The 12,708-nt window shown below is 45.0% G+C and overlaps 1 protein-coding gene across 4 annotated transcripts in view; it reads left to right on the forward strand.

Moving 5' to 3' along the window:
• TTLL7 (tubulin tyrosine ligase like 7) overlaps positions 1 to 8,275 on the forward strand; it is a 72,339-nt gene extending 64,064 nt beyond the window's left edge. For all 4 annotated transcript variants that reach the window (XM_053391925.1, XM_053391924.1, XM_053391926.1 and 1 more), the window contains one exon: positions 7,963 to 8,275. In XM_053391925.1, the coding sequence (XP_053247900.1) occupies positions 7,963 to 8,077 (115 nt within the window). In that variant the 3' untranslated portion in view covers positions 8,078 to 8,275. The remainder of the gene's footprint in view (positions 1 to 7,962) is intronic.
• The last annotated feature ends 4,433 nt before the right edge of the window (positions 8,276 to 12,708 follow it).

The following is a 12,708-nucleotide window of genomic DNA, read 5'->3' on the forward strand; positions in this document are numbered from 1 at the left end:
TTTTCCCCCATCTCAGGTTGGAAAGCACACAAATAACACATCAACAGATGTTTCAGCCTAACAGTTGTTTACAGGGCATACTTTCGGGGTTTCCCGAACTTGGGTCTCTGGCTGTTTTTTGGACTACAATTCCTATCATCCCTGACCACTGGCCCTGCTAGCTAGGGGTGATGGGAGTTGTAGTCCAGAAACAGCTGGAGACCCTGGTTTAGCGTATGGCAATCCACTGCAAGGGAGCTTGCTCATTTCTTCCCTCACGAAAACAGACTGTGGAACAACAGACCCATATAAATGGGGGTGAGAGATATGCCCTCCCTCAGATGTTGGATTCCCGACTTCCATCACACCCAGCCAGTGGTCAGGGAGGATGGGGCTTGAAGTCTATAGAGCGCCACAGGTTCCCCACCCCTGATTTTAAATGAATATGTTCTTCTGCGCACTCAACAAATCAGCCCCGAAGCACACATAGTGATGGCTTAGAAGCACTGTCTTGCCTGGTCGGAAAGGACCATGAGTCCCAGAGAGCCATTCTAGAACTGCCAGGAACAAGTGTGGGCCTCTGCCAGTCTCCTGTCTAGACTTTCTCATAAGTCATGGAGTGCTTCCACCACAGGAGGGAGCCTTTCGATGCAAAACCACTCCAGGCTATGTGAAGTGTGAGTTTGTTTTTCTTTAGCTGGTGCTTCATTTGTGTGTGAGATTGAGGGCCCCTCCAGACATCTTTTAAAAAAACACAAAACCCATTATTGTGCATTCAGCATGGTATTCATGAAGGTGTTGGGTTTGTGCCTGCGGTCCTACAGTTTTGTTTGGTGCATGCCCCTTGGCTTCCTGACGAAACGCTGTAACTTGTGGTTCTTTTGGATGCGGCCTAAGTTTAAAACCGGCAGAAGATGCAACGTAGGGATAAAGTAGCAACATCATGCATTTCGAAATGACCATGCCATACCACATGTTGGCTTTAAAAAAATAATAATTCCCCAAACAAACTGAGGAGAGGAAGAGCAGCTCCACTAGTAATTCATAGAAAAACCTAGCTTAAAAAGAAACACTCTAAGTTTGCCTTAAGAAAGATAACAGGGATGAGCAGTGGTCTCTTGGGATCAGAATTCCACCATCTTATAGATGACCTACAAGAGCTGCATGCAACAGCCTTGCAGCTCCTCTTGCACAACAGACTACCATGAATGCAACACAGCTTCCTCTTCCACCCTTTTCAGCTCCCCAAATGCCCTCAAAATAGTCTCCAGTGTGCTGAGGGACCCTCTGTTGCATGGTTTTTTTTTTGAGGGGGTACAGGAGGAGAGGAAATGGAATTCCTGTTGCTCCAAACCTGCTTATCATGTGATAAAGCATTTTAAGATTCCTCTCCTTAACTTCCTGTCTGCAAAATGCCCACTCCCACCCTTAAGTACTCAGAAATTTTAGTGTTATATGTCCCTTTTCCATTTCTTCCTGGCAGTTAACCAACCATGCATTTAGTCACCAGGATTTCCATTGGAAATGAGTTTTAATCGTCGCTTGTCGACTCTCAGATCTCAAGACTGGATTCTAGCGTGGCTGCCTCTGCTCTTATTGAAGGGAAAATAGATAGTCTTCTAGGTGCATTTTCCAAATTGCTTTTCAAGTGGGCATAGGAAAGTATGTGTCTACTTTCTCTCCCCACCTCCTATTTTCCCATGCACAACAAAACTACACAAAAAGACAAATTTAGGTCTCGCTGATCGTAAACTTGAAATGGCAAAAATCAGATTTGGTGTGGAAGTGTGTGTCTCGTGGACGAATGAGCATTTGGGAAATGGGCTGTCATTTTTTGGTGCTAGGCATTTTTTTGCATAATAAGGTCTTGACATCGTCAGTGAAAAGAGAGTGTTGGATTGCTACTGGTTGTTGAAAGAGACAGGATTTGGCTATATGGCTCGGTGGTTTGTCTCTGGATAAGGTACCTTCTTTTTGTTCATCTAAGGCAAGCATGGCCAAACTTGGCCCTCCAGATGTTTTGGGACTACAACTCCCATCATCCCTAGCTAACAGGACCAGTGGTCGGGGATGATGGGAATTGTAGTCCCAAAACATGTGCAGGGCCAAATTTGGCCATGCCTGATCTAAGGGTTTCGAAATGCAGGGTTCTTCACATGTAATTCAGGAAGGTTTTTTTGTTTTGTTTTTGCTGAACTTCATACTGCTCTACCACTCTGCATAAGTTTGACTCCAGTTTAATTTCTACCCGACCATCTGTGCTGGTGCAAATGACACATGTGTGTGCAGGCACAGGGTGAACGTTCTGCTCTGTCCTCGAGTGGCCTCTCCTAAAACTGCTTTGAGGTTTTATTACAGTCCAAGCGGTATATAAATCTTGTGAAAAAATTTGCAGAGAAAACATTTTTGCAGTGCCTGAAGAGCTGGCTTTTAAGAATGGCACAGGCTCCCTCCTGCACCGAGCTACGCTTTGCACTGTCGTATTAATCCATTTCTCTTATTTCAGCTCATGGGATCGTCTAATTTATTCTGCACAACATCTCCATTCTTGTCCTTATTTATGCATCTTGATCCCTCTCTTCAAAGATGCTTCCTAACTTGGTGCTCTTTGCGGATTACATGAGCCACCTTTGGCCTACAAGGACTAATGAAAATCTTTAGTGGAGCAGAGTTTAGGCTTGCTCCTGAGGAACTCCCCTTTGTCTTTCTTATGCCAAGTGTGGTGCCTTTTTCATTTTTACTTTTAGAATCCCTTTTCTCCAACCCGTTCAGTTCAGCTGAGGGCCATGTTACAAGACACTGCACATAAAGTCAGTAGGCAGTTGTAACCACAGCGGCCTGTAGGGATGCCTATAATATAGCGTGCACATTTGATGAGTGTACACTTTCAGGTGTATATGCTTTAAATCTGTTCCAGGGTTTCCCCAACCATCTGAAGCAGATGGGGGGAAGTGCAGAGTGTGCACGGGTGGGGTGGGGGTGGGGACGAGACAAGGGGAGGAAAGTTTTGTTGCACAAGCATAAATCCTTGAGCTGACCGGACATGTTAGTTGGCTACCACCCATTATGTGTGGCGGCTCTTAAGTCCGCTGTTTTTGAGCAGGGGTGGAGTGAATCAACATGGAGCTATAAAAGTGCTTCTGCTTTGAAGGGAAGTTCAGCCTTTTGACATCTGGAACGCTGGTTAACCAGTGGTTGTGACCTAAAGGCATTGACATGGAGTGTTATGGCTTATGCTGCTTAATACCTTTGCCCAGGCTATTTGGGAGCATTAAGGGCAGCCATTTTAATTCCTGTAGGTAACCGATACCTGCAATTCCTACAGATTGCATCTATTTGCAGAGTTAGAATTTCGAAAACCTTTTTAAGGCTGAGCTGGCTGCTTTAGCATTATTCGAGACAATAGGTGTCAGACCTGTTCCTCGGGTATCCGAAGTTTGCTTGCTGTTTTATCGTGTAATTCTTTCCACCAGTGTGGAAGTAAATTAATTCCAGCTGGAAAAAAGAGAGAGAAGTATTTGGTAGGGCAGAGAGAACTCTGCTGCGGCAAAACAAAACATGTGTGGTATTAATATGCTATCACAGTAGAGAAGTAATCTAATTTTGATCAGCTGTGACCAAAGATTGTTCTTGCTTTTCATCATTAATGTAAAAAGGAATTATTTTAATGGAAATTATGTGCTCGGATCAAACAGATCAGCCTTACGCACTGTAGCTAACCGTCATCTATTCACAAAAAGCATGAAGATACCTCTTGTATTGAACTCTGCCTGCTAAAATCCCACAGAGAGGGTTGTTTCATTCGTAAGGACAGTGTGATTTCTTAAAAACACCCTCCCTTTTATTTTTCAACTTTTTACAGAGCTCCCCCCACTCACACACACACTTTTGGTGTAACTTAGAATTCCTCCCTAACCTAGTGACATTAGAAAGAATACGGTCTTTCCATTGACTATTTAATGGTCTTTGAATGCACCCTGAGTCAGTAACACTGCCATTTTACACACTTCGTTGGATTTGGTGTGGTAGGAAGGAAACCCTGAACATGCACAACGTCCCACTAGAACGGGGTCTTTGTTTGCATTAAATTCGCGAGAGGCCTTGGGAAGCAATGGCTTGACTTCATCATACAGTCTCACGGCGCTGCCCAGTAATTTTGTAGGATTAATCATTGCGACTGTTTCAGAGTGTGCTCAGTATTCATTCATCAATAGGGCTCCCATTCCATGATGTAACCCTTTTCTAACAGTGGGCTCTATTTATGTGCGGTGGTGGCAATCAATTCTAGCATAATGCATTGCTCGTCACGCAGCTTCCACTTAGTGTAGGTGTTATTTTTATGTACTTTTGGCGCATTTATCTAATAACTGCCCGTAATTATAGTACATCCGTAATGGGAAATAGATTAAAGGGTGATCATTAGACAATGTGTGATAAATTATTGTTTGTAGGATTTTATTCCAGTTCCCCTTCTGCTTATTGCCTGCTTTTTAAGCAAATAAATCAGAGTAGTCATTGATGAATGGCAAATTAGCAATTTGCTAAAATCATGATAATGAGGTGGTGGTTATGTCACAACTTCATTAAATAACAGTCCGGTTTAGTCTAATGTACCTAAATGTGTTAATGGCGTTTCTGGCTTGTAGGGCTTTGTGCGGGCATTTGTTTATTTTCGTAACGGGAACTGCTTGATCCTTAGTTCTTTGCCCTCGCTCGACCTGATCCTGTTGTTGCTGCAGCAAGATAAAGGGCAACAGAAGCCTGGTTGCCCCTTTATATAAAATTAGAGAAGAGAGTTAAGCATTTCAGCGTGTGACAAAACTGGAGGAATGGTTCTTGAATTGGAAGAGGGATGGGTGGATGATCAATATAGATATGGCTGATGTGGCAGAGGGTGGTTGTTTTTTAAACTTCAGAAAGCAGTACAAAAATTGTGCAGGCATTTGGTGCAGATGGAAGTCTTGTGTCTCTTGTCCTAAGTGATGCTGGACACTACACAAGGACAGGCACACTGAGTGCAGTAGCTGGGGTTAAAGATGGTCTTTTCGCAGAAACCACAATTTGTGGTTTGAGCGCAGGGGTGGAAAGGTGAATTCCACGTGAGAGATATGTGACTTGGAGGGGAGTATATTTTCAGCATTCCCTGTTCAAAAAAAAAGGGGGGGGGGGTTGTAAGTGCCAGGTGGATTCCTAGAAGCTGCTCCTGTCTTCAAGGTATTGAAACTGGCAGGTATGATTAGCATTTCCCAAGTGCAGAAGGGTCCAGAGGAGGCCTTTTCAAGCGGGCAGCGCTCATGGCATGGGCACCAACATTCTCACACTGCTAGGAATGCATCTTTGCAATACTTGGTGAGACTGGCTCTTGCTGCGGTGTACAGGCATCACCCCACTTCCGGGCCCCCACGTGTCTAAGTGAAATCGCAAAAAGTGGGGAGCACCCTCTAAACGTCCTCTCCGTCGCTCTCTCTTCAATCCATACCCAAAAGACTGTATCCAAAAATATCCACAACTAGAATTGAAGCTCTGGGGCTGGCAGGGGGCTGGAGGATGCGTGGAAATTGCATCGGCGACTTCTGCTGCTGCGCTGCCTCGCCATCTGTTAGGCGGGGAGGCTGAGCAGTGGGGGCGGGGAAGCCCCATTGTGCCTCAGGTCTCTTTGGGGCTTCCTCCCCCTTCATAGATGTCCTCTTCAGGCTCTGGGGAGGGTCTCCTTATGAGGCACAAAGACTCTCCAGGTCTCTTTCCCCATTTCCAGTTTTGGATGGAATTATTTAATCATTTCCTGGTTCCGTGCATATGCGCGGCTGCATGCGAGTCTATCACACTTAAGTGTGGAGGATGCCCCTAGATGACAGGTGTGGAATGACTTGGTTCTGTAGGCAACAAATACATTGCACTACAATGTTGTTGTTGTTTTAAAAAATCTCCCCTTTGATCTCAACTCATCAATGTCCCATTTCCCACCTTCCCTTCTCCAAAGTGATTAACACTTTGAAGCCTTCACCCGTCTCCCAAATTTCCTGACTTATCTCCACTCGAATTTTCTTCTCCATTCTCCTCGACTGAAAAAAGACCTACCTGTTGAGAAGAAGCATGTGGTGGTACATCCCTCTTGGGATTGTACAACTTCAAAGCAGGTGGGAAGAATGCCCACTTGAATGCTTAGCCATATTTGAAATTCCTTATACTTAGGAAATTAGCACAGCAGGGAGAGATTTAACAGCTGAATTCTATATCTGTCTTTTCAGAAGTTAGCCTCATTGACTTATTCCCCAATAAGCGGGTATAGGATTGCAGCAGAAGTAAACATTCTTCTAGTCCTCTGTGTTGAAGGAGGTTTGTGAAACGTAAAAAATCCTCCCCTCTTTCCCCAGATTGGTATAATAGTTTTTAGGTATAATAGTTATTTATAATAGTTACATACACATTGCCCTGTGTTGCTATGTCAGCATGGAGACAAAATTTAATTGAATGCAATTTAGATCAACAATGTTCATAACCTTGCAACTGCAAATCATAAAAAAATGGCCAGGACTTCTTTGAGTTTCAAATACCTAGTTTTTCAAATGTAAAGTAAACTTTACATTAAAATGAATGCAATGCAATGCAAAAAAAAAAAAACAAAACAAAACACACCCACCCAAAAACACACACCAATGTTTTAAATTATGCAACTTTGTTGAAAAAAGATTTGGTTCTGCTCTATCCTTCAATGATCTCTTCAGCGGTATGAAGGCAATACGGCAAATGCAGGATTTGGGGCTCCTCTCAGATAAAGGTAGGCATGCTAGAGTCCTCTTAGGATCATTGGAAGTATAGCATTTGACTGTACCCTTAAACCCCTTGACTCGAGGGCATTATGTGCCTCCTACAGAAGCAGAATTATATAGTAGCAAGAGCTTTGGTTATAGATTGGGGAGACCTCAGTTTACATCTCCTCTTGGCCCTGAAGCCTACTTGGTATCCTAGTAGATCTCGCCATCAGTAGAGCACAAGACTCTTAATCTCAAGGTCATGGGTTTGATCCTCATGTTGGGCAAAAGATTCCTGCATTGCAGGGGGTTGGAGTAAGTGACTGTCATGGCCCCTTCCAACTCTATTAAATCATATTCACCTACCTATCCTCCTAATGAGGATAAAATGGGGTGGGGGAGCGTGGGTAGGCCCTATGTATGCCACCCTGAACTCCTTGAAATAAGAAATTGCAGTAGATCATAAATATAGATATAGCAGGAAAGGGGGAACACACAGACGAACCATGTTATGTACAGGGGGCATGGTATAAATCAGGTACGGATAACATTTGGCCCTCCAGATACTGCTGAACTACCACTTCCAACAGCCTCATCAAGCATGCCAGTTGAGAAACATCTGGAGGGCCATTTTCTCCAGGGTAAATATACATTCACTCTGCTCAGTACAGACAGGCAATCCTCATTTTGCTGAAGGCTCCATTCTGGACATGCCTAAATCGGTCGTTGCCTGTGCTTGCATTCCAGGCCCAGTTCACTTTCCTAAATAGCCACTGCTTCTTCTGCATTCGATGTCCTGGCGATGTCTACAAAGACTTTAGATGGAGTAGCACTTCACAGTTGAAGACAAGGTGCTCATGTTGCAGAGGCTGCCAAATCAGGGTCACACCAGGGTGGGAAGCAGGAAATCAACTTCTGTGTTTTGTTTTGTTTTTTAAAAAACAGATGATTGGATTCTACCTAGCGTGTGCCCACCACACCTCTTCATCTCCACATGCTTGGATGTGGTACCGTTCTACCCTTAGATGTGCCTAAAAATGACAGGGCCAGTAACTTAACACCTTTATTTTAGCCAGCTAATAAATGAAGGTATTATTTAACCAATGCTGCAGGTGTTCTTATAATGAACCAGCACACATCCCTCTACTGGGTTGTGCCCTTGTTCAGTGATTTCATGTTACTGAAATGAATATATTTGTTGAATTCTCGTGCTTTCCTTCCTTTCTTTCAGGTACTCACTGCCAGGGCCTTTGCAGTTCATCATGAAACCCTCCACCGGTTTTGGATGTAGCTCATCTGGAATGACTCGCTCTGTTTTGTTTACACCTAGATACGACCACTCATGAAGAAGCGAAAGGGAATGTTGTTATATATAATGGGCAATTTATTTTATTTTTTTCTTCTCAATTTCAAATGTGCGATGGAACTGAACCCTGGCACTGTTATATATTTATTACAGTATATAAAAATGTAGCACAAAAACCTGCTGTAAACACTTAACCTTTCTGGAAATGTAATAAACCTTCTCAAAATGTTTACAGAGAGATACGAATGCCCAGATCTTGGTAGGTTTCTTACTGTGGAGTCACTATAAGGACGCAATCCTATACGAAAGATCCATCAGCTTAAGGAGCTTTAGGATCTGGAAGACGTCCCCAAATGCTGGTGGAACGCCAAATACACCCTTGGCCAGGCGGATACACCAGCCGAACTCTCCTCATATGTTGGCAGAACTGATGGAGTAATTTCACTGGCGAAGAAGATGTGGCCAGGGCATGGGCAGCTCAGGGGGGCGAGCACACTTAGCATTATATCATATACTCCTTTAATCCACTGCCACACTCCTTTCGACAGTGCAACACATGTCAGCCACAGACTCAGCGGAGGGAGTTTCTCTCTCATTGGCTTTAATGGAAGGCGGACAATGGAAAACTAGCTGCTCCCATATTGAGAACCATGGCAAAGTATAGCAAGGGGAGCCAATGCGGTACTCTCCAGATTGTTGTTGGACTCCCATTTCCTAGAAGTCCCAGCCAGTACAGCCCAAAATGGTCAAAGGATGGTGAGGGTTGTTAACAACAACACCTGTATTACTTTGGAGTGGAATGCTCAGCAGACGTTGAGTTGAATTCGGAATCCCTGTGAGAGCAGCACATTCTACCCTGCATACAATCACAGAGAGACTCTGGGTCTAGGAGCATAGGAAAGCTAATGTTTATTTTTGGGGATTCACGTTGGTAGGAAAGCTCTAACTAAGGTGGAGATGCACTGAGCCAACAGGAAAGAGAGAGAGAGAGAGAGAGAGAGAGAGAGAGAGAGAGAGAGAGTGCTCCAAGTACACCTGCTCTAAGAGGGGGCATGGAGACAAGGAAGGTAGGATGTGACATCAGCAAACCTAAGATTATCCTCCTAACACTGAAGGAAGATTAATCCGTCAGCACAAGGTGGACAGTCTAGGAAGCTTTCCTCTCTATCTACCCTTTCTCATGTAGGTACATCAGCCTACAGTGGAAGCTGAGCTGCACCCTGACACTTCCCACAGTCCAGAGAGTGCCATGTTGACAAACTCTGGAGTCCTAGATTGGGTGTAACTCGGCGTCCATTTCACAGCACAGCACCGCCAGCCTATCGACCGGACCTAGGAAGCCCACAATTCAAACAATAGCTCTCTGGCCTCAAGTCACACATAGTTAACATCCCAAAATGGGGAGCTTTGTTGAGGGGAAACAGACAGTTCACCCACAAAGGGAACACTTGGCAAACAGCCTGTCCCCAGAGCACTCGTAGGGTGCTGAGCGCCTTGCTAGCTCTTCTCTGCTTCGAACCCTGATAGGTCACTCGCCTTGGGGCACTGGACACAAACACCAAACTCCACTCTGCTCCTTGGGACTCACGCAGGCAAGCCAGGGAAGGGGGAGCACATGATGCAAACTGTAACTGCTGCAACTGCCCCCCATAATTTTTCTCACCTTCACACACTCCCCTTAGCGTGGGGATGGGAAAAGTCTGGAGGTCCCACACACTTAGCTATAGGTGAAAAAAAGTCTATAATGTTTCCAGACTCACCACCACCCCACCCAAGGTGTTTTGCAAGGAACCCCGTTATCACGTCACTCATAGCAGGGCGAAGGGGAAACAGACCGTGGGTAGTGTTCCCTTGCTGCCTCAGTATGAGACAGGAAAACAGGTGCTGGACCTCTTTTCAGGTTGTGTGAGCTGGAGCAGTACGGCCAATCCAGGTTGGGTAAGCAGAGGGCTGTTAGCGGTTCACAAAGGCGCGCAAAAGCCACAGGAAGAACTGCACCCAAGGGGCCCATTACCTATCCTGCCTCACCTGTATGGGAAGCTGGTTGTAGAGCATCCCATGGGTTTGGGAAAGGTACTCGGTGTGTGAGGAAACCTTGCGATGGGCCAGGACGCAGGAGGAGTTGGGAGAACTTCAATTTATTCGCAAACAGCAACTCATTGTAGCAGAGGAGACTTGCTACACAGGCGAGATGAAGGTTCCAAATCGTCCTCACCTGGCTCTGTAGGGAAGCACACCGTAAAAGAAGGGATGCTTCTTTTACCGACTAGGCAGGCCACACACCCTGGGAAAAGGGGGCACAGACAAGCCATTGGGCCAAGGAAAGAACCAGACACAGGCTGCTAGGGAAAGAGAGCTTCTGGAGGAAATAACTGGTTGGAGGGAAGGGAGGAGCAGGAGATGGGGGTCAGGGCGGGAAGGAGAATAGCCATATAGAAAGGGAGTGGCAAGGACTCGGGATTGTCATCTGCATGGGCGGAGGTGAGGGGGATGGCTCAGAGCAATGGTTCCTCCATGCCTGGAGCAGCCAGGGTGACCATCTCTGGTGTTGGAGAACGGTCCCTCTGATCCAGGGTACTCTGGATGCCAGCCAATTGAACTGAGACCTCACAAATAGCCTGTAAGGATTGGCTCCCTCCACAGATCCCATTGCCAGCACCCTACCTGAGTGGTGGGTTTCAGCAGTGTTTCCAGGGATGCTTGTGGGTCTTATTTTGTCTGCCTTTTTGTATTTCCTACTCCATTTCTCTCCCTGGCCTCTCCTGGGCTGATCATGCATTGGATATGGTGGCCGCTCTGCTGGCATAGCAGAGGGGTATCTCTTTTGTCTTGGTGTACGGCTGAGTATAGGATTGCTCTTCGCAGTTGAATTGATTTGGGGGGAACCTATTACAGTAACATTATTTCATAGTCATGATGCTTTTGGACTGGAAACATTTATGTAAAGCCTCTTGTTTGTCTTCACATGTGTTGTCAGGATAAACTAAAAGGACTGGGAGAGAGGGAAGTGGTTAATTACTAAATATGGCACTTCCCATTGCTTACTTGGTTCCTGATTCTTTGATTCCAGAGGGTTGGGCTAGATGACCCACGGGGTCCCTTCCAGTTCTACAGTTCTATGATTCTACCTAAAGAGAAACCGGTACAAGCCAAAATCTGGTGTACTTTCTGGCGTATTTTGTAATGTTAAGAGAATGATGAGAAATGTGTAATTTTATTTCCCCCCAGTAAGGGCATGCTGAGATCTCTTAGCTTAAGTGACGACAATCCACTGGGTAAATTATTCAAAACCATGAGGTCTGACATACAGTTTCTAACTGGAGCCTTGTAATAAAAACAGCCAACAGTGGTTAATGTCTTATTGTCTTTTTTGTGTGTGTCTTGAGCTTTCTGGTTTCTCCCCGGGGCAGGTAGATATTTGCAATGTCGTTGGAATCATGCAAAATATCTACTGACTAATTGAGAAAGCAGACATCTTCCAGAACGACGCTGTTGCCAACAACATCCTCTTTAAATCTTATAAAGCAGTGTATTTGTGCAAAGAGGTGCGCTGCATTGTGTTGTGGAAGAAATCCTCTGACGTGGCATTTTCTCGCAGAAACTATGAAGAATGGTTTTGGAAATGTAATTGTCTAGTGGATTATTTTTCCCCTTAGAAAGAATTGGTTTTCCAGATGAGAAAACGGGTTAAGGAATTGAATGTGACACATAAGGTATAGGTGACAACGTGCAGAAATGACAGGAGGTAGTTTGCAAATCATCCACAGGAGTTCTGCCAAATCTCTTGAACGTTTTGCCTCTGTCAGCATAGCCAAATATTAAATCGTAGCTGTTTAAAAGAAGCATGGTTTATATTAATACCTACATTTCTTTCTCTCTGCCACCCTTTCCCTCACCCCCCAACTTGCTGCCCACATATCATTGGGTTGGGGGCGGCCTCACGAAATTAGGCCAAGAAGCATAGGCTGCTCACCTCTGTTTTATAATACAGACAGAGTCAGGTCACGTGTTAACGCTGGCCATGGAGATGCCAATGAAAAGTAGCTTCATGAGCAGAAGATGGTGGCCATCATGAGGAAAGAACACATAATTGGTTATGGACTCGTGGGAAAACTGCCACATGGCACCTCTCTGTCTAAAGCAACTTGCATTTCAGCTCTGTTTTTCCAGTGCAGGGTCAAGAAAACTGCCATGTTACTTGCCCTTGCCTAAAAGATGGCATGTTAGAGGGCTTGATAAACGAAAACAGCGGTTTCCAGATGGTGAATCATTTCCAGAAACTAGGGCGGGTTCAGAGGAACATGGCCTTGCTTGATATTAGGGAATATAGCACTGTGAAAGAGTCAGGAACATTTTCTCAGATCTGCCCATGACAGGAGTAGGGACAAAAAGGTGAACAAAGTCAAATTATCACATCAGATTTTACTTTCTTTAAAAAAAAAAGTGTGTGCCTAGAGAAATACTCATTCTACAGAGAAAGTAAAGTGTTGGTGTGATGGTTTGGAACACCGGGGAGCAAAGCAGTACTGTCCTCAACCCCTGGCAGCAAAAAAGTTGTCTTAGTCTAAGTCCGGGGGCCAAGTCACACAAGCAAAGTCCAGGAAACAACAGTCCAGGGTGAATCTAAGTCGCCAAGTCTGAAGGTCCAGCAGTCAGGATACAGACCAGAGT

Source organism: Podarcis raffonei, chromosome 6 (genome assembly GCF_027172205.1).
Source record: "Podarcis raffonei isolate rPodRaf1 chromosome 6, rPodRaf1.pri, whole genome shotgun sequence".
Classification (NCBI taxonomy): domain Eukaryota; kingdom Metazoa; phylum Chordata; class Lepidosauria; order Squamata; family Lacertidae; genus Podarcis; species Podarcis raffonei.